The sequence below is a fragment of the Arachis ipaensis genome, chromosome B1, assembly GCF_059453495.1.
Source record: "Arachis ipaensis isolate K30076 ecotype BB chromosome B1, ASM5945349v1, whole genome shotgun sequence".
NCBI lineage: Eukaryota > Viridiplantae > Streptophyta > Magnoliopsida > Fabales > Fabaceae > Arachis > Arachis ipaensis.
Window position 1 is genome coordinate 127296405 of NC_142436.1, and position 21033 is coordinate 127317437.

General features: G+C 29.6%; 3 protein-coding genes across 3 annotated transcripts; all 3 read left to right on the forward strand.

The window, feature by feature from the left end:
- The first annotated feature begins 13 nt into the window (after positions 1-13).
- On the forward strand, positions 14-1555 carry LOC107618984 (uncharacterized). The gene is made up of 2 exons (XM_016321182.3): positions 14-557; positions 694-1555. Exons 1-2 carry the CDS (start codon positions 147-149, stop codon positions 988-990), a joined length of 708 nt encoding a protein of 235 aa, XP_016176668.1. The 5' UTR covers positions 14-146; the 3' UTR covers positions 991-1555.
- Positions 1556-10853: 9298 nt separating this feature from the next.
- Positions 10854-12596, forward strand: LOC110271855 (uncharacterized). Its single transcript, XM_088499321.1, has 4 exons — positions 10854-11042; positions 11160-11272; positions 11411-11772; positions 12099-12596. The coding sequence occupies exons 1-4, from the start codon at positions 10945-10947 to the stop codon at positions 12513-12515; spliced, it is 990 nt and encodes a 329-aa protein (XP_088355447.1). The 5' UTR covers positions 10854-10944; the 3' UTR covers positions 12516-12596.
- Positions 12597-13739: 1143 nt separating this feature from the next.
- LOC148578314 (uncharacterized) lies at positions 13740-20673 on the forward strand. The gene is made up of 8 exons (XM_088503005.1): positions 13740-13782; positions 14984-14997; positions 15107-15326; positions 15657-15825; positions 15915-16050; positions 16234-16294; positions 16398-16474; positions 20620-20673. The coding sequence occupies exons 1-8, from the start codon at positions 13740-13742 to the stop codon at positions 20671-20673; spliced, it is 774 nt and encodes a 257-aa protein (XP_088359131.1).
- The last annotated feature ends 360 nt before the right edge of the window (positions 20674-21033 follow it).

Sequence of the window (21033 nt, forward strand, 5' to 3'; positions counted from 1 at the left end):
AGTCTTGTAGTAGTAGGAAAATCACTTGAAGAGTGAAGAGTTAGAGCCTTGACTTTTTTCAATGTGTCTGAAATAAAGAAAACAAGAAAACTGCAAGAAATTTAGTTAGGGTTTAGCTTAAACCTCAAGAACCAGAACCCTCAACCATGGCGGAAACCACCGCACCGGAAGAACAGCTCCCGGAGAAAAACACATCCTCCTCCTCCTCCTCCTCCTCCGCTGAAGAAATGGACGTGGACAGCCCCAAACCAGAGGACAAAGCGGACGACAAGTCTAAACAGAGTCGTGGTCTCGAGGAAGATGATAAGGTCCAGTCAGGTGACGACAAACCTACTGATTCCAAGAAGCAGAAGGTAGATGACAGAAAGGGGAAAGCCAAAGTTGATGAACAAAGTGAAGACAAGAAGGAGAAGAAAAAGAAGAAGGAGGAGGCGAACAAGGATATACCAACCGGTCCAGTGAAACTGAGTTACAGGACCTTCGATTCTTCGGTGGACATGTACGATTACTTCTACAACTTTCTTCATACCTGGCCCCTTAATCTCAACGTCAACAAGGTTCAATTCCCAATTCCTCTTTTCTTAATTAGCCCCAATGATAAGAACAAAATGGATTATTAATGTCTATGCATATTTATTATAATCTTGATTGAGTTATCTGTGATTGAATTGGCATAAAATGATTGTGTGGCAGTATGAACATGAAATGTTGCTGGAATTGGTGAAGAAGGGAGACAAGCATGCTGTTCGGAAGATAGGCGGGGGAGTCCGCTCCTTCCAAGTGCGCATGCACCCCACGTGGATGGGCAGGTGCTTCTTCCTCATCAGGGAGGATGAATCTGTGGAAGATTTTTGCTTCCGCAAATGTGTGGATACTATTCTTCCATTGCCGGATGAGATGCTTCCGCAACCTGGAGTGGACACCTATTTACGCAGCAGAAGTAAGTACTCCAAACAGGGAGGGCCTGCCGCTGCCGGATCAGGAAACTGATTTCTCAGAGATCTTCACTCTTCGCTGTGTTGTGCATACTTCACCAACTTCTTCCATACTTCCTCTTAACTGTAAAACTGCACTACCCAGATTTTTTACTCTCTATTACATTTGATACTCATATTCCTTTCTAAACTGATGCCTTACTTTACCCAAGTTCAACCAAATTTTGGTTTTTGTTACTGTCAACTTCCATTTGTATCATATTCCCAATGCTAGTAGACCTTTTGAATGGCTGGCAAATTGGAACAGTATCATTTTTCTTTGAAAAATTCTAGTTATTTTTTTAGATTTGACAACTGGAGCAAGGTAAATTGCAGACATGAATGTTATTTCAGAGTGAATACCAAACATAAATACACAATGTACTTCATAGGGAAAACAGAGTAGCAATGCTATAATTTTTTTTTTTTTTTGTGACAATGCTATAATTTGTTTGATATTTTAGTTGGAATTCAAAAGTAAGCTACGAGCTACTTGTAAGTGGTATGTGGTTGACTTATAAACCGCTGATGTGTGAGAGTGATATGGTTCAATTTCATTTTAGGTATTTTGCCTTTGTTTATCGTCTTCGTATTTCGTACTTCATGCATGGATTTTTTTTTAGAAGTGGGGGGGGGGGGGGGGGGTGTCTTTATTCAATGTTAGAGTATGGTTGCAAACTTGTAATGGCTTCCCAAATTTGGGCCTATGTTGACCTACATTGGAGCCCATTAGAATTTGGGCTGGCTACAAATTGTGCACTATAGATGGGTTCAAACACGTAGCCCAAAATAAAAATGAAGGTTAAATTCCAACTATTTCATTTTGAAGAGCCCATTAAGTTTCCGCTGGTAATGCATTAAGCATAGATGAACCATTAATCAGCAGCCTCTTCAGTCTTTGATTATCATTGCATTCTGGCAAAGTCACTAATATAATAATAGTATAAAATGGGTATTAGCATTTAATAGCCCACGTCTCTTGATAATAAAGAGATGTAATGAAAATAAATTAAACAATCAATTACTCTATTATAGATTGAGAGTAACTCCCACCATTGAAAGCTAACCATCAAAGTTCACTTCATAATAGAAACAGAAAAATGATTAGCCTTTTTTATGAGTCCGTTACATCTCATCCTCTCCACGGAGATAATACTAATTATTATAATGAGTTCATCTTTTTCGCCTACAATTAAAATATCAAACAAATAAATAAATTTCAATAAAAAAAATAAAAGGAAACTACTAATTGATTGCTACTGGTCTCGAATAGTAATAATTAATTAGAGCATAGGAAGTTGGCAGAGTAGCCAATGATTGTGATTTATTTCAAATGTAGTCTATTGCTTAAATGAAACAGTAAACGTGTAGAAGCAACCATGCATACATGCTCAGTAAGTAGAGTGAATTAATTGGTCAGCTTGAACAACATTATTTAGCTACTAATCATTCTCATTTCCAATTAACTTATGTATTTTTACCAAAATAATATATTTCTTAAAACTCTTCAGGCCTATTTGAAATAATAATTTCACAAAAAGAAAATTAAAAAGTAATTCATTAGGATTAACTCTCGGGAATTTACATTTTTATTTTTGACACCCTACATAGATGGACGCGTCTCATTCATTGGATTCAAGAATGAATAGAAATAATCCATTACAAAAAAAAAAGTGCAATTAATGAAAGCCTTATTGAGTCGAGAGAATAACAATAACTGACTAGTAATTGCCAATAAGTTAATTCTAACAATCGCAATACATGGATGAATAATGGTACTATAATTTTTTTGAAATACTGGAGTAGTTGTTACTTGTTAATAATCCATTAGTTATTACTCCCTCCATTTTTAAAATCGGTTCAACTAAGTATCCTTTAAAAATCGTACAACATTCAGTCTTTTATTACAATAATTAAAAAAAATTAAAACAAACACAACTAAAAATTATGAATAGATTTATTGTCTTTTTTAAATTAAATACACATTTAAAATACAATCTAAAAAAACTGAAATTTTAAATTTAAATTTTAAATTTTTGTTTTAGATTTAATATATTTAATTATTAATATATTATAATTTAAATACATATCTAAAAATCAAATTATTCAAAATTCAAAATTTTGATTTTAAAAATATAAAATAAACCTTAAACTATCAAATTATTAATTAAACTCGTACAAAACACTCAAAGAAGCAGAGAAGTCATGTTTGCGCCATGTCGAAAATTCAGAGGCGCACATGGAAAACTCAGAGGTGCACATCGAGAAGTCATCCTCCGCTGTCGTTCATCCTCTTCCGCGCTCATCCTCAACGCTGCCTTCCTCCTTTTCGGCGCTCATTTACAACGCTGTCTTTTTAACGTTTAAATTTAAATTTTAGATTTATGATTTTGGATGTGTTTTAAAAATATTTTCTGTATAACATCATAATTTTAGATGTGTTACAATTATTTTTTAATGTTTAAATTTAGATTTTAGATTTATGATTTTATATTTTCTGTATAACTTCATAATTTTAGATGTGTTACAATTATTTTTTAATGTTTAAATTTAAATTTTAGATTTATGATTTTGAATGTGTTTTAAAAATATTTTTTGTATAACTTAATATTTTAGATGTGTTACAATTGAAAAAGAAACTACAATTGAAAATATTTTAGTTTATGTATATAATTATATTCGACCATTCATAATTGTATTATTAACATTTATATTGTATTATTAAAGTTGACTGATTTTAGATGTGTTTTAAAAATATTTTATATAAAATATCATACTATCAGATGTATTATAATCGAAAAATAACAACACAATTTTAAATTAATTGTTGATTATATACTTTATTTGCAACAACTTTATTAATAAAATTAAATAAGGTCAACCTTGTTCCAATTAAATCAGCAGAGTGTTTTTATGTTTAAATTAAAATATAATTAAAAATGTTGAACATGATATTTCTTAACAAATTACATAAACACATGTGTGGAAAATAATGATACCTTTCACCAATGCAAAATAAGAGAGTGCTTCAGCTGCAAGGTGGTGATGGTCTTCACCAATGAAGACGAGATGGAGAATTCAGCTGGCAGCGTTATTTTTGGTTTGGGATTCACTAATGCGTGTGAATATCCCCTAGAATAAGAAATTTAAAAAACTGTATCTGTTACGAAAGTAAAGCAAAGTCACCGTAACCACCAATGAAGTGGGTGGGTTTTAAAATTTAAATTTAAATTAAAATCTAATTATAGATATGTATCTACAAAATAGGAACATGTTACACTAAAAAAATAATTAAATATTATTTAAATCTGATTAAAGGCTGATTAAAGGCTGATTAATATTGTACAACTAGCATTTCTCTTTTAAAATAAGCGCAAGTGAGATTTTACTACAAACAGTTATTTCATGCATTTAGAATGTTTAATTATTTTATTTTATTTTTATTTATATAATTTTAAGAAGAAAACAAGTGTAATATAATTTATAAGGTAAAATATCATTTTTATTCCAAAATATATATTAAAATAGTCATCGTTATTTTTTTTTCCTATTTGTATACTGAATATTTTAAAAATGATTTAATTTTACCATTCTTTTAATCTCATAAAAAACACAAATGGATAATGTACATCTTGTCAAACTCAAATTTTTTTTCTGCAATTCAATATTAAAAAAATATGGTTTCAAACACATATAGAAACATCACGCTTTTTAATTTGATTATGGAGGCAAAGCTGATGCTGGACTTGAATATGGGGAGGAATGGTGCTTAACATTGGTGTGGTGTCAGGCACAATTCGGATCCAACAATTTCTTGAACTTAATTAAAAAAGCAAATTAACAGAGAAAACGGACCATCCGATTTTATGTAAATCATCAAAAAAAATTTTGATTATAGAGAAATTGCAGGGTCCGATTTATTTTATGTGAATTTTAGATCCTCCTTCCATGCAAAACGGACCCTCCGATTTGCTTCCAAAAACTTAAAAACAAAGAACTCAGAGGGTCCGATTTCTTAATACCAAATCTGAGCAAAAAACTGTCCCACAAATTGGTGTAGCACCTCCATCATCGATAACCCAGCACAACACCTTCACCTCTTCCATAACAAAAAAAATCAACCGAAACATCACAATAATGTGGAGTGAAGCATACTGATGAGTCATTTATAAATTAATTTTTCTTTATTTTTTTGTTTAAATTTTAGAATTTAGGTAATTTGTGCTAAAAAAATATATTTTTAGAGTATAATAATAACAAATTTTAAATTTTTATTGTATTTAATACATTAAAAATATAAAAAAAAGTTTATCTTTTCAATAATTTTTAGTAAAATATTTCTAATCAATAGTTCTCTTAAAATATACTCTTAGCAAGACCCTAAATTTTATTGTTATTTTTTAACTACTTCTTAAAGTTATTTACAGTAGTACTATCATATGATCACTTTGCTACATACAATATTTTTACGGGTGGAATAACATCAGTTTCATTTGAAACATTCAGGAGACAAATAAAACGATAGATATGTTAGGAATAATATTAATATTTATCCTAATCGTTCGGAACAAAAGTAATATTTTAATTCATATATATATGTGTATATGTATTACCAGAAGTTTAAATTTTCAGTAATTTTATTTAATTATATAATTATTTGTTGTTATCAGAACATGTTTATTTATTGTTTATCTTAAAACTATATATCTATTTTTTTATTTTAAAATAATTATTGTGAAACAGATAAAGAACAATATAAAAAGTATATTTGAATCAAATTATTATTTTTTTTATTTCAATAATATTACGTGAGTAAGTTATTTTAATAATTAAATTCAATCAAGTTAGCTTAATAATTTTTAAGGAAATTAGTGAAAAGGATAGAGAACAAGATAAAAGTATATTTGAACCAAATTATTAATTAATGTGTTCTAGTTACGCATAGGTAGCAGAGTTACACATTTTGGGCTACAAATTAGAGGAGATTAATAGATTAATAGATATAATCATGGTACTTATCTAAAGCGTGAGAAACAGACCAAAGGGTCGTAACCCACCAATATTTTCTAAAGATCAAAATCTTCCAAATGCAGCATGCACACACGAGAAAGAGGATTTCCTGAGACAACTGTTTAATGCAATTCTACAACAGCACGTCACACGAGATGATAAAGTTCAAATTTCTTTTTTTTTTTCAAATGATACATTAACACCGATGCATGTCATTACAACTATTGCACATAAATATAGTCTAGTATTTTTATCGGTAATATTATAAGAATATATATTTTTTAAAATTATTGTTTATTTTATTCTTACAGTATAAATTATGTATGACACACAAGATTTATAAAATTAAATTATTTTTATAAAAGAAAATCGTAAATTGACAAAAGTTTTTGGTTAAGAAAACCAAATTATTTATAGATAAAAAATCAAATAATAAGATTTTTATTTATTATTTTTATATGAAAAAATTTAATATTTTTATTAATAATTAATTTTAATATCTTATCTAAAATTTGAAATAATTTAACATATATACTTTTACATTTAATTAGGTGTTAAGTTTGTTACACAAATAAAAATAATTAATTTTTATATCTGTTATTTAAAAATAATATTTTTCTCTCTATTATATACATAAAAATATAATTAGACAGCAGCATAAAAAAATTTACTAATAGTTATAAAATTAATTTAAAATTAATATTTTTTTAAAATAATAAAATCTTGATTCTAACTTTTAATTATAATATTAGTATTCTCTTCAAATTATATATAATAAATATTTGAAAGAAGAGAAATGAAAATATAGATTAGAAAGATAAGCGGTGAGAATTTAAAATTAAATAAAAAACTAAAAAAATGTATATAATAATAATAATATTTTTTATTTGAATTAGATTATTTTGTTAATTTTGTTTTTTATAGAACAGAAAAGTAGAAAAAATAAAAAATGAGAGAAAAGAGAAAAAGATAAAGATGAAGAATGAGAGTGAGAGTGAGAGTTTGTTAATTTTGAAAAAAAAATTATTTTAATTGTAATAAAAAAATATCAGATGACATATTTTGATTTGTCAAATTACTAATATAAAATATAAATTATATATAGAGTAAAAATGATAGCGAAATAGAAAAATTGTGAGAAGTAGATGAAAGAATTTAGGAAGGGAGTTTATTAATTTTGAAAAAAATTATTTTAATATATGATACATTTGATAGTAATATATGATACATGTGACACATTTGATTATTAAATTAGATAGTAATATATGATACATATATAATATATGTATATTTTAATTTTAATTTTAATATTTTAATTTTAATTTTAATGCAATTAAAGAATATCATGTTACACATTTTTTATTGTCAAATTAATAATTAGTCATTGATATTAATAATGATATATAAAATAGATAGAGTGGTTGAAAGAATGAGAGAGATAGAGAAAGGAAGAGGGAGGAAGGGAGAACTCTTTAATTTTGGTGAGAAAGATTTGATTTTAATTGCAATGAGGGAGTGACATGTGGTATATTTTGGTTGTAAAATTAGTACGGAGGAGGGAAGAACTTTTTTAATTTTGGAAGGAAAGATTTAATTTCAATTACAATGAAAGAGTAACATGTGACATAATTTGGTTGTAAAATTAAAAGAATATAATAGATATAATAGATAATAGATGATAGTCTTAAAAATACACAAAAATATAAAATTTTATAATAATCTTGCAAATAAATATATAGGGTTTAGTTGAGGATTTTTTGATTTTATTAATTGAGAAAAAATATAAAAATATATAAGATTTACATTTTTAATGTATTTATTATATATTTATCTAAAATAAAAATTTAAAATTCAATAATAATCTTAATATATATTTTTGGGACATTTCTTAATTAAACCTTTATTATATAAATAATGAAAATACACATTAATTATTCATATATTATTTATGAAAATTTTCCCTCTAATTGGTATTTGTCATGAGAATATTAATTTGTTAAATATATAAAATGTGAGGCTTTTTTATTTTTCTTGCATATTTAATATATATTATTTAATTAAGGATAAAGTATACTTTTTGTTCTTTAAGTTTGATAAAAATTTTAAAAATACCTCTAAATTTTATTTTGTTTCAATTTTGTCTCAAAAGTTTTCGATTTGCATCAAATATACCCCTAACGGCTAATTTTTCAAAAAATTTATGACCAATTCAACAACAATTTCATAAGAACAACCATCAACACAAGCAAATCAAACATAATTTTCATGCATTATTGTTAGATTGGTCTTAATTTTTTTGAAAATTTAGCTGGTAGGAATATATATATTTGATGCAAATCGAAAACTTTTGAGACAAAATTGAAACAAAATAAAACTTAGGAGTATTTTTGAAACTTTTGTCAAACTTGAAGGGCAAAAAATATACTTTATCCTTTAATTAAAATGTAAAGTTTTTATAGAAAATATTTATTTTTATATTTCTAAAAAACACTTTTCTCTCTCTCTCTCTCTCTATATATATATATATATATAATCTCTCACCATATATTTCATAGGTGAAATCAAGAAAAAATATAAGAGATAAAATATTTAAGAATAAGAGATCACATTTTACCCTCTCAAGTAAAAATCTAAAATTTAGAATATATATATATATATATATATATATTTTGTATTCTGTCCTTTCTCCCTTCTTTATCCCGTAAGAGTAATGCCCATAGTTTTCTTTAATTATTCTACTAATTTTAAATAAAAAATAATTTAATAATAACTTTAAAAAATTAAAAAAAAAATAATTTTGCTTTTTATCTACAATAGATCGAAATATTTATCATCGAACTTTTTTTTTATTAATTTATAAACATTTTAAAAGATAAGAATAGTAAGACTAACTACTTAGCTTGTTTAAAGATGAGGAGTCTAGTTTGCTTAACTAAATTTCTGGAATGAAGACATATTATTATTTATCTCATAAATAAAAGAATAATAAGAAAAAATGACACTTCATTCTGTCCAAAATAATTATTTAATTATAATTAAACACACAAATTAACCCATTAAGAAAATGATTAATGACATTTTGATTTTAGACAAAATTTAAGTGAATGTATAGAATTACCTTAATTAGTTATTTTATTATTACACTTCCACACTTTCGTTACTTGTTTAGTAATACTACTAGTAAAAGAAACTTTATTAATGTAAAACTTTTAATTATCCAACAAACAATTATTTATTTTATTCGAGATAATAATAATAATAATAATAATAATAATAATAATAATAATAATAATAATAATAATAATAATAATAATAATAATAAAGATTTAGTTAAATTATGTCCTAAGAACACACTTTAAAAAAATAAAATAATAAATTTTTTTGAGTTTTTAATGTATTTAATGTATTAAAAATATAAAAATATTTATTTTTTAATAACTTTTAAGAATTGTTTTTTGATATACTTAAAATGTGTTCTTAAGATATATAATTAAAAAAACTTTAATAATAATAACAATCATATTAGGTGTACATTAAAATCAGTCATAAATACATAATATACATTGAAATATAAAATCTATATTAAAATATAAAATACACATTAAAAATGAGTTAAATTTCATATGTATTTATATATAAATACATAATGATTGATTTTGGTGGCTGATTTTAGTATACAAAAAGTAATTTTGTAATAATAGTAATAAAGTAGAAATTCATATACAGTTGTCTTCGTATAAAGTTGATAGCTAAAAATCGTCAGATAATTTGCCATGTTTAACTAGATTATCATTTAACGATTTTCAACTATCAACTTTATACCGTATGTGAGTAATCTTCTAATAATAAATATAGAGTTAACTACCAATTTAGTACCCGAAGATTTAGCCATTGACAAAAAACTAAGGTCACTGAAAGATATTATCGACAAAATAACTTCTAAGTGATTTAAAAATGCGACAAAAATGACCAATTATTACTATATATTTTGTAAGTGACAAAACAATTTTTATATTTAATAAATGACTTATCTATTTGATTTTAATTTTTATGCCAACCTTTAAATAAATATTTATGCCAACCTTTGAATAAATATTTAGAAAATGCACAAAAAAAAATTCATAACAAAACTTTATCTTTAGATTTTTTTATTTGAAAAAAAGTTTATCTATCATGTACTTTTTAAGGCACATGTTAAGATTATAAAATAAAAAATTTTTATTAAAAATATAAAAAATTTAAGTTTTTAATATATTTATTTTATATTCATTAAATAAAAATATTTAAAATTTTCTACTAGTAGTAAATTTATTATGTGCACTTATAACACATCTTAGACAAACTTTTTTAAAAAACATAATAACTCATAATAATTTTTTTTATAAAAAATTTACTTCACATAAAATTATTAAATTTTAAAGATAAAAAATTTATTTGTTTTAATAATAATTGAAAAAATTTATATTAAAATCTGATCTCTAAAATCTTTTTTAGAATATATATTTAATATTTAATATCTAATTTTTTTTATCGTATTTTTATTTTTTTTTAAAATTTATTTATTGTTAGTATGGTTTAAGGTTTTTTTTGTCAGCAATATAAATTTTGTGAGTGTTATTTTAATAATTTACTCTAATGAAATAATATAAAAGCTAGGTTGAACCCAAATCTAATGGCTAAGATCAACACAGGTTGATTAGAATTATATATTCATGCAATTAATAAGATCCTTGTAACTCTCACAACTCACAAAAATAGCATTAAAAGCCATTTAACTGGTAGAAGGCTGCGCACTTTCTCCAAGTAATTACCCTCCATTATCACCCATTCATCATCATCATTATCATCATCATTCGTATATATATTGCCAACTTCTTTCTCTTCGTATCCCTCATCACTCACTCACTAATCAATCACTATATTCCTCGCTTCATCAATTCTCTCCCTCATCATCATCTTCATGGCTTCTTGCAACTTCTTCAACCCTCAACAAATAGATGATCCTTTCCCACTTCCCCCCCAATTTTCCTTATATGATTATGATTATTATTCTTTCTGGTAATCTATTTAGATTAACTAATCGTTACAAGTTACAACACTCTACTATATATACTTTTCTTTTTGTGAATTATTTGCCACTGTGCTGCATTTATTCATTTTCAATTTATATTTCAGTGGAAACACTAACGAATATCCACCACTGGGATGTTGGGCACACGAGTTGGAGTGTTACCCTTCACTTCCTTTTTATGAAACTCTTTCCATCGAGCCAATTTCAACTATTAAAGGTATATATATCACGATGATGAGTTTCTTAAAGTTTTTTTTTTTTTTTTTTTTTTTTTTTTTTTTTTTTTTTTTTTTTGCTTATTAATTTCTTATACTACTAGCTACATGTATCATACCTTGTCCTTATATATATGCAGACTGTGACTTTTATGATATCAAGAAAGGGTTTTCTGTCTGGAACGAAGTGGATGTCGGCTTTGATTGTTCGGAAAAAATTTCATCATCATCATCATCACTTTCCAACAATAACAATGAAGAAAATAAGAGCATCCGGAGGGTTATGAATAAACGAGTTTGTAGAGAAGAGAGAAGTAGCAACAGTACGAAAATGTTATCTAGGAAGATGATATCGGAGTATTTCTACATGCCAATAACTCAAGCAGCGAAGGAACTTGATGTGGGCTTAACTCTTTTAAAGAAGAGATGCAGAGAGTTAGGGATTCGAAGGTGGCCCCATCGGAAACTTATGAGCCTTCAAACCCTCATCACTAATGTTCAGGTCCCTTCATTTCTTCACATTATTCTATTCTATTCTTATATAGATGCTAATTCTAAAAGCTATTAAGAACACATTCTTTTTTTTTTGTTGCATTTTATGAACACATATATACTAATGTTTTGATGTTGATGCTATGTTTTTGTTTTTATTATTTGAGGTAACAAATTAAAGATAATCTTGTATTGTTTACATATTTTGGGGTTAATGGATTGTATAAACTAATTAAAAGTTTACATTATTATTATTATTAATCCTTAATTATTGTAGTAATTAAGGATACTGATTCGTGCAACGTTTTCTTTTGGGGTGTGATGGGGTTATTGAAGGAGCTAGGGAAGGAAGAGGGGAGAGAGAGTGAAGAGAAGCTAAGGAATGCAATTGAGATATTGGAGAAGGAAAAGAAGCTTCTGGAAGAAATGCCTGATATGCAACTTGAGGACAATACCAAAAGGCTTAGGCAAGCATGCTTCAAGGCTAATTACAAGAAGAGGAAGCTCATGATGGGTTGTACTTCTTCAAATTCATCCGTGGAATCTTCGTCTTCATCATCATATCATATTATTGGACATAATGCATTAAGAACAGCTAGTCAGAGTAACACAATGGGTGGTGTTGAATTTATTAGCTTTGATGATGATGAAGATCAAGAACGAGACATCAAATCTGTGTTGTCTTTGCCTTCTTTGTCCCACAACATTCAAATGTGTTCTAGCTATATGTTTAATCACCCAAGTGGTGAATGATCAATTGGAGAGTGGTGGTATGTTGTTTTGTTTTGTTTTGTTTTGTTTTTTTTTCTTTTTGGCCCTTTGTAAAGGTGGTGTTCTCGCATTTGGTTTGAGTGAAGCACTTTTGTTTTTCATTCTTCGTCTTTCAAGTTAGAATGAATTAAGTATTTTCATGGAACTATCTTTTGAAAGGAAATGAGTTCAATAGCATGAAAGAAAATTTAATCATAAGATATTTTTTTTTCTTCGGGTTAATTATTAGATGCTTCCTTTTCCTCCGCCATAAGATGATTTCACTATATTGTTTAATTTCTATATTCTTAGCCATGAATCTTCCGTCTAAAACTAAGTATATACTTTGTTTTATTCTTTTAACAAAATAACAAAAAAAATCAGTAAGTGATCGTATCCGGTTAATTATAGAATTCTCTTAAAATCATTGCAATTTGTTTTGAGTTTCACTTAAAAATTGAAAATTTGTACTTCTCATTATTTTCACAGAGAAATATTGAAAATACACTTAATTTAGGTTTCTTTACTTTTATGTTAAGTGTTAACTATTTCTTAATTATATTTTTTTTACATCATCACAAAACCGCTTAAAAATTTTCATGAATGCAAATATATAATGGCAGAATGTACATAGTATTTTTTATTTAATAAAATAGTATCTATAGTTTATAGTTATACCATTTTCAATTTTGCATGATATTCTTTATATCTTCTCAAATATTGTTGTTGGATAAAAGCTTTTCTAAATTATGCTATAAGATGATAAATTTTCACAATGTTAATCGATGGTAAGAAATAAATAAAATAGTAAATTTCACAATACAACGAGGAATGCTAATGCTCGACGATAAGAATATATTTGTTTAAAGAGAAAATGGAAGAAAGGAAAAAAAAAATTAATTATTTTTTATTATTTAATTAAAAAAAGAAAAATAGATAAAAAAATTGGTAAAATCTATTAATTTTTTATCTCTCTGATGTTAGAAAGAAAAAAAATTATTTTTTTTATACTTTTAATATTATTCTTTATTTTTTTAATACATTTTATAACATAAGAATAAAATTATTATTTTTTTTATCTAAACATATCTAAAAAAAATAAAAATTTATTCATTTTTTTTTCAACCAAACATTACCTAAATTTTGGGAGCGTTTACTAATGATAACCAATAGAAGGGAATAGATGGTAAATAGAATCACTTTTTTATTTTTTATATTAGGACGAAGATGGAGTATCACGGGGTTATGGGGTTCATGGTGCTTCACGCAGGTGTGACGACTGCGATGAATAAATCGGACGGTCCGATTTGAAGACAGTAATCGGATGATCTGATTAGGGGTGGGAAGGTACACAAATCGAACCGTCCGATTTGTTCCCTAGCCTCGTGTCATGCATGTATGTTACTGATCCCACCAAGATGTATACTCTCCAAACCTGATTCAATGCCCTATTCCCTTTCACTTTCAAAGAAACAACATATCCACCTTTAACCTCACCAGCTTCATTCCATTCATTCTCCTCTATTGATGATAAAATTCCAGCTTTGAATAAAAAAAAAATTGGACCATTCATTTTTAGCAATGCCAAAAAGAAGAATAAATGATGTCAATCGTTCGGAGTTCCACATTGTTAATTATCTTGATTATCCTAACTATGTAAATTTTTATTTTAAAAAAAATTATTTTAATTAAAATAATAATTATAATATTAGAAACTAGTAGTTTATTATAACGATAAAGTTAGAAATTAGTATAGTAATAATTTTTAAATATTTTAATTTAATTAAAATAATTTTAGAGATTAATAATAATAAATTATAATGAAAATGTTAGAGAATAGGAATTAGTGTAATAATATTTTTTAGAAGGATTATCGTACATTATAATAATAATTTAATTATTGTTATTAATAGGATAATTACAATAATAAATAATAACTGTTGTTAAAATAGAGATATGATAAATAAAATAATTAATATTAATTGTTATTAATGAATTTATTGTAATAATAATAATAATTCTTATTACTGCGTCTGATGGTTTAATTATTATTAGAATATAGTACTAATATTAAGATTGTTATACATGTGATAATAAATAAATTAATTAGTATTAATTGTTAGTAATAAATGAATTTATTGTAGTAATAATGTTTATTATTAAGCTTTCGTACGATAGTAAAATAAATATTATGAATAAAAATTATTGAATTAATTATTTTTATTATGAGTATAATATAAATATTTAATAAATGATTAATAATTGATTTATTACTGTATGTATGTTGTTAGAATAGAATAGAATAGTTATTTGAGTATTAGTATATAATATAATAGTTAATTAATTAATGTAGTGTTGTTATTAGTATTTTTATTGATTGTGGATTAATAGTTTTACTGGTTATTTGATAATGAAAATTTTATTCTCTTAAATTTAATTTGTTAACTAATTAATATTATGTTTGTGTTTAGGGTTCTCGAATGTTGTAATATGACCATTACTTGCCGTCGGATCCGTACAATCAAATAGTGGATGGACATTTACGGGACACCGACTTTTATCATGTTTCACAAATTGGAGTTGTTCAATGTCAGTCAGCATTGATTAATGCTATGATCGAGAGATGGCGCCCTGATACTCACACATTCCATTTTCCGGTTGGTGAGTGTGCCATGACGCTTGAGGACGTGGCGTTAATTCTTGGTCTTCCGACGAATGGTCTTCCAGTTACAGAGCCGACACTCAGTAGTTATGAGGCATTAGAGGCTGAATGCTTGGATCAGTTTGATGTTGCATCTACACTACAAAAAAAAGGCACATAAAATGGCATTAATATTACGGCGATTTTGTAAAACTGCCGTAATATCCGGGTATTATGACGTTTTTTTTCTTGCCATAATTGAGTTGCATTTAATGGCGGTTTTTGTTGATTTTGGCGGTCTTAAAATGCCATTATCACTGCTATATAAAAATCCTAACCCTAATCCAATTCTCATTTTTCGTTGAAACGTTGAATCACTGCCACAGTGATCTTCTCTGTGACGATTCTCTGACCGATCTCCTCCGACGACGACCTCCTTTGACCGATTTCCTCCGGCGACGACCTCCTCCAACGGTGACCTCATTCAGCGACGTCTTCCTCAGCGGCAATCTTCCCTGGTGACCTCTCCTCCAACGACAATCTCCTCCTGCAACGGTCTCCTCCGGTGACATCTCCTACTGAGATAATCTCCTCCAGTGGCATTCTCCTATGCCGGCAATCTCATCCATCAAGCTACTGTGTTGTGAGATTCTTCTCCCACAAGCTCGCGAGGTAGGTTCTTCTTCCTCTTTTCCTTTGTTCTCTTGAAAATATTTTACTCTAATTCCTTCGATCTCTTAATTATTGATCCAAAATTTCAGAATATATGATAGATTTTGCGAAATAGCAACTACAACTACTAAAACTGTAGGAGCTAGGGTTTCTGAGGAAGGGATCGTTGAAACATTTCATAATGATGATGATGAAGCACTCGATGCTGCGAAGAATGGAGTTGTGGTAATTTTGTTAATGGCCTAAAGAGGAAAAAATGGTTGAAGCAAACATGGATAACTTGTTATTATGCATATTTATTGCATAATATGAATTAATTTATTTGTGGTTTTTTGCACCTACATGAGCAAACAATTAATTTATTTACAATTTGATTTTCCTCTCCTAACTAGTATACTTATCAAATAGGGCAAGAAAAATAGATTTTATATCGTTTCTGCTTTAGCTGATACCAAGGTAGATCTTAAAGGTATATATGACTTTGTAAATTTGAGAGGAAATGGTTCACTTGCTTTGATTTTGCCTTACTTTGATGTGTATTCATGAGTTACTTGTTGTTTGAAGCTGAGCAGTGCTATCTCAGCGGATTAGTTTAGGAAAAGGGGGTCTTAGAATGGCACCTGAAGAGGCTTTGAGTGAAATACTTCAGGTTTATGTTATTGTTCCATACTTTTGTTGATATCATCTTCATTTTTCTTTTCTTTTTGTTTATCTTGTTTAGAAAGATGAGTCGATTATTACCAAAATAAAAACTACGCATAAGGTGTGATATTTGTCTTGTTATGTGTAAGACCCGGTTAATTAACGGCTAATTAATCCATAAATGAGAATTTATTCTAGAAAGCCAAAAATGTTATTTTTATGGCTAAATGTGATAGAGGAGATTGAGACGAGAATTTTGGTACCAATTTTATAGAATTCGGACCAAGATTAGACCGAATGGGCCAAACCGGGCCAACCGGACCCAAAGTGGGCCCTTGGCCCAACTAAACTAAACCAAAACCCTAGTTTTCAGCACTCTCTCTCCTCACAACACTCATATTCACGCTGAAATGGAGTAAGGGAGGGGAAGAACACTCTCTCAAGTTCTATCTCTCACTTGATCTTCAAACCACCATAACTTTTGATCTAGAGCTCCGATTGCCGCTTCGTTTATGGCCACGCGTTCATCGTGGAGAGCTCTACAAAACCCATACAATCAATCTTGAGGTAAGCCACGTTTTACTGTTCGAAATTCCAGCCCTTGATTTCGAGTTTCATGAGCAAAAATGTTGAGATTTTGGGTTCTTTGATGTTATAGGACCCAACTCTCTTGAAGGAGAAGGTTAATCTTGTCTCCTTGGACCTTAGGTGTGGTAAGATTCTCAACCCTAGTGTAATTTGTTGTTCTATGAGGTTTGGGTATTGAGATGTTGTGTATGGGTATGATGATTGTGGCTTAGGTTGTGTATATGTGAATATTGGAGCTTGATTGGTGATTTTGAAAAGCTTGAAAGAGGGTTTTGTGTGACAAAATCTGTTCTTGGAGGTGTTGAGACCTTGAGAGCTTGAGTAAAAGTGGTTTGGAAGTGCTCCGGTTGAGCGTGGGAAATCGGCTAAGGTATGGTTTCGGTTTCCCGTATCTAATATGTAATGTGGTAGGAAATACTTAGGCTAGAGGCCCTAAGATAGACATTGAATTGTTGATGTTGTTGAATGGTTGAGATATATGATGTGTTCATATATGTGATTATGAATATTGATGCCTTGATTGTGTGATACATGAGAAATGCATGTTGTGATATATGCTTGATGGATGATTGAGGTTGAATTGATGGGTAGTACCATATTGATGGTGAGTATGATGTTGATCATGTATAATGATGGTTGATTTGGAAATTGATATTATTGGAAATTGGGATGAGAAGGATGTATGACATGAGATTGTGTTTGTCCTTTAGCCATTGATTGAGAAGTGTTAAAATGGTTGGAGGTAGTTTTGGGAATTTTGGTAAAATGTCAATGTGTGAATTGAGGATGGCTTGTTGTTGATTTTGGTACATTTTGAATGATTTCAAAGAGAAGGGTTGAAATTGGCATGTTTTGATTGATTTTGAAAAGAGTTGAAAGTAGCTTGTTTTGAAAATGGCACTTTGTGGTTTTGAATGAAAATATGGTTTTTGGGCATACTTTGATGGGACATAACTTGGACTACAGATCTCTGATTTGTGCCAAATCTGTTTAGAAATGAAATTTGATCCGGGATGTCCATACCGTTCGAAGAACGGGTAAAAAATGATTTAAAATGAGAGAGTTATGACCGTCAGAAGATTGGGGGTTGAATCTGTGAATTCTGCAGTTTTTAACTTAGAAAATTTTTAGCAGAATGACCCGCCGCGCGTAGGCGCACTTGGCGCGTACGTGCCGTTCTTCCAGGAAGCGCCATCCACGCGTGCGTGTGATGTGCGCGGGCGCGCCGAATGTGCTGCACCCAATGCCTAGCCATTTTCCCGAGAGTTGTGCCAAAGTTGTGCCAGTTTTGTGCCTGGGGCGTAAGAGTACCCACGCGTATGCGTGGCTGACGCGTGCGCGTCGCTTGGCTATTTTTCAACCCGCGCGTCCGCGCGAATGACGCTTGCGCGTCGATGAGTTTTGTGGCCATCCGCGCGTGCGCGTGGAGTGCGCGTACGCATGGCCTTGTTTTCATCCCAAAGTTGATTTTTGAGTTTTAAAAGCCAAATTTCATACTTCTAAGCCTCCGATCTCACCACTTATGTCTTAAATCATTATGATATGCCTAGCATGAGAAAAAGGGCTAGTGAATGTGATAACTTGCGAGTGAAGCAAGGGGAAAAATGAATGATCATTGAGGATCAAAGATGATTATGTGAGATGCGGAGAATGGCGGTGGAAGTGCTTGTCGTGCCATGGGCCGAAGGGCCGTATTTGCTAATGAATTGACTGGTTATGGATTTAACCGTGAGCCGGATGGCTAGATTATTGCCGTGTGACGGCGGAGCCATGTTTATGACTAAGTATAAATGCATATATGCTGTTGAATGAATTGTGAATGTTTGCACTTCCACCATTGGAGATGAGGGTTTCCCTGGGTAGTAGTAGTGGCTAGCCACCACGTGCTCCAGGTTGAGACTCGAAGCTCTGTTAACCCAATGTCGTAAGTGTGGCCGGGCACTGTGAAAGGCCCGGATGAGCTCGCCCCCGTAAATATTCACCAGTGATGGTGATGGATAAATATTCACCAGTGAGGGTGATGGATATGGATCATGATTATGATCAAGTTTATGATGAGTATAACTCGAGTTGGGGATGCACGACAGAGGGACAGTCCAATGGTTAGCTACCAGGACTTGTCGGGTTGGCTCTATAACCGACAGATGATATCATCAGCCACTAGGGACAGGCATGCATCATGAGCATACTACATGAATTGTTTGAGATTGCCTATTTGACTGCATATTACTTGCTAATTGTCTAAATGCCCTATCTGTTCCTATTTGTAAATTTCTTGTCTGATATAACTGTGTTTGCTATATTATACTCCTGCTGCTGGTTGGGAGGTCTGAAGGAATTGGAAAGGGAAGTATTAGTTAGACTGAAGAATCTTTAGTCAGTTGCCACTTACGGTTTAGCTTGTTTATAAGCTTTGATATTATCTGGAGGAAGTTCCAGGATTGCCTTCGGCTTTTCTCTATTATTATGTATTATATATGTGGAAGCTGTTACCGTACTGGGGACCTCTGGTTCTCACCCATGCAGATTTTGTGGTTTTCAGATGCAGGACGCGAGGCTTCTCGTTGAGGCATATTGGAGACTTCTGGATTTAGCGAAGATCCTTTGTTCTCGGGACTCTGTTTTGGGTTATATATCTTGTTTAGATACTTTTATCTCCATTAAATAATACAAACTGTGATGACTCCTCTTATGGGAGATTTTGGAGAATATGTTTTATGTATTTGTGTCCCTTTGGGTTTCCTTTGGGGTTTTTCTTATTTTATTATATGTATATATTGCTATGCTCGGACCGGTTATCTTCGCAGCCGGATTTTGAGTCTTGATATTCTCGTTTTTGACACTCTTTATATATATGATCTTGCGCTAGCTTATCCTTTGCTCGTTACGTTATCGATTGGAGTGTTGCGTTTCGAGTTACGATTTTTTTTTACCCCTTTTTCTATAAGGCTCCTAGTTATAATCAATCATTCATACTACTATACGTACTAAATTTTTGTTTTAGAGGTCCTAATACCTTGCCATCTCTGAATTATGACTTAAGCATAAGACTCTGTATGGTAGGGTGTTACATTATGTGTTATACTTTATGGTATTCAATATATATAGTCCATGAGGAAACCAATTCGTGTTAATTCATTCATTGATTGAGTTGGTGGGGGTTATTTGGTAAATACAATTCATTTGTTTCATGGATCAATCCAATCTGTTATAAGAACTTTCTCTCATTTTAATGAATAATATATAGACTTAGAACTTAGAACCTTATTATCGTTAAATGCTCTCTTTTTGCTTTTACTTTTTGCACTGATATTTTGATTATTATAATTTTTTGGCAAATTAGAGGTATACTTGCATCCTCTGATCTATTACTGTCACTCTACTTAATATTAAAAAAATTTCATAGTCATTTTGGGTGAAATAAAGTATATTTTTTTTATATTTTCAAAATTTGGACACAAAAGAATGGTTTAGTACTAGTACAACTTATTTTTAATTTCTCTGACCAACTCTTCTATTTTGTTAACCAATGATTATCTCTTATAATTCCCTGGTTTGTTGGAGGGAACAGCGTCGGTGGTCCTTGCTGGACTTGTCGCAGCCCTGAAATTAGTCTGAAAAAACTTAGCTAATCATAGTTTCCTCTTCTTTGGGGCTGGAGAGGTAAAAATTTAATTATGAGTTTGTCTCTTTATTTTTGTTAACATAAATTGCCTTTTGGTTGAGAAGGTAAAAGTTTAATTCCTTTTGGTTGAGAAAGTAAAAGTTTAATTTCTTTTAGTAAAAATTAGGTTCTGTTATTTGATGAAATTGTTTTCTCTTCTTTCAGGAAGTATGAGCTTGAAACTTCAATTTTTGTACTTATAGGTCAACTTAGTGTGTTTTGGAGAAGAGTCAAACTGAAATATCCCTCTTTGGAGCTCCGCATTGACAAAATTATAAGTAGTTATATTATATTGGAGCTACTTAGATGTTTGT

What these genes read in the sequence shown, in the direction of transcription:
- LOC148578314 (XM_088503005.1), top strand. Translation starts at nt 13,740, where the DNA reads ATGGAGTATCACGGGGTTATGGGGTTCATGGTGCTTCACGCAG. An exon ending in CTGCGAAGAATGGAGTTGTG is followed by an intron (nt 16,051 to 16,233) that starts GTAATTTTGTTA and finishes CTTATCAAATAG; the next exon opens with GGCAAGAAAAATAGATTTTA. An exon ending in TACCAAGGTAGATCTTAAAG is followed by an intron (nt 16,295 to 16,397) that starts GTATATATGACT and finishes GAAGCTGAGCAG; the next exon opens with TGCTATCTCAGCGGATTAGT.
- LOC107618984 (XM_016321182.3), top strand. Translation starts at nt 147, where the DNA reads ATGGCGGAAACCACCGCACCGGAAGAACAGCTCCCGGAGAAAAACACA. An exon ending in TTAATCTCAACGTCAACAAG is followed by an intron (nt 558 to 693) that starts GTTCAATTCCCA and finishes ATTGTGTGGCAG; the next exon opens with TATGAACATGAAATGTTGCT.
- LOC110271855 (XM_088499321.1), top strand. Translation starts at nt 10,945, where the DNA reads ATGGCTTCTTGCAACTTCTTCAACCCTCAACAAATAGATGATCCTTTC. An exon ending in TATGATTATTATTCTTTCTG is followed by an intron (nt 11,043 to 11,159) that starts GTAATCTATTTA and finishes TTTATATTTCAG; the next exon opens with TGGAAACACTAACGAATATC. An exon ending in CCCTCATCACTAATGTTCAG is followed by an intron (nt 11,773 to 12,098) that starts GTCCCTTCATTT and finishes GGGTTATTGAAG; the next exon opens with GAGCTAGGGAAGGAAGAGGG.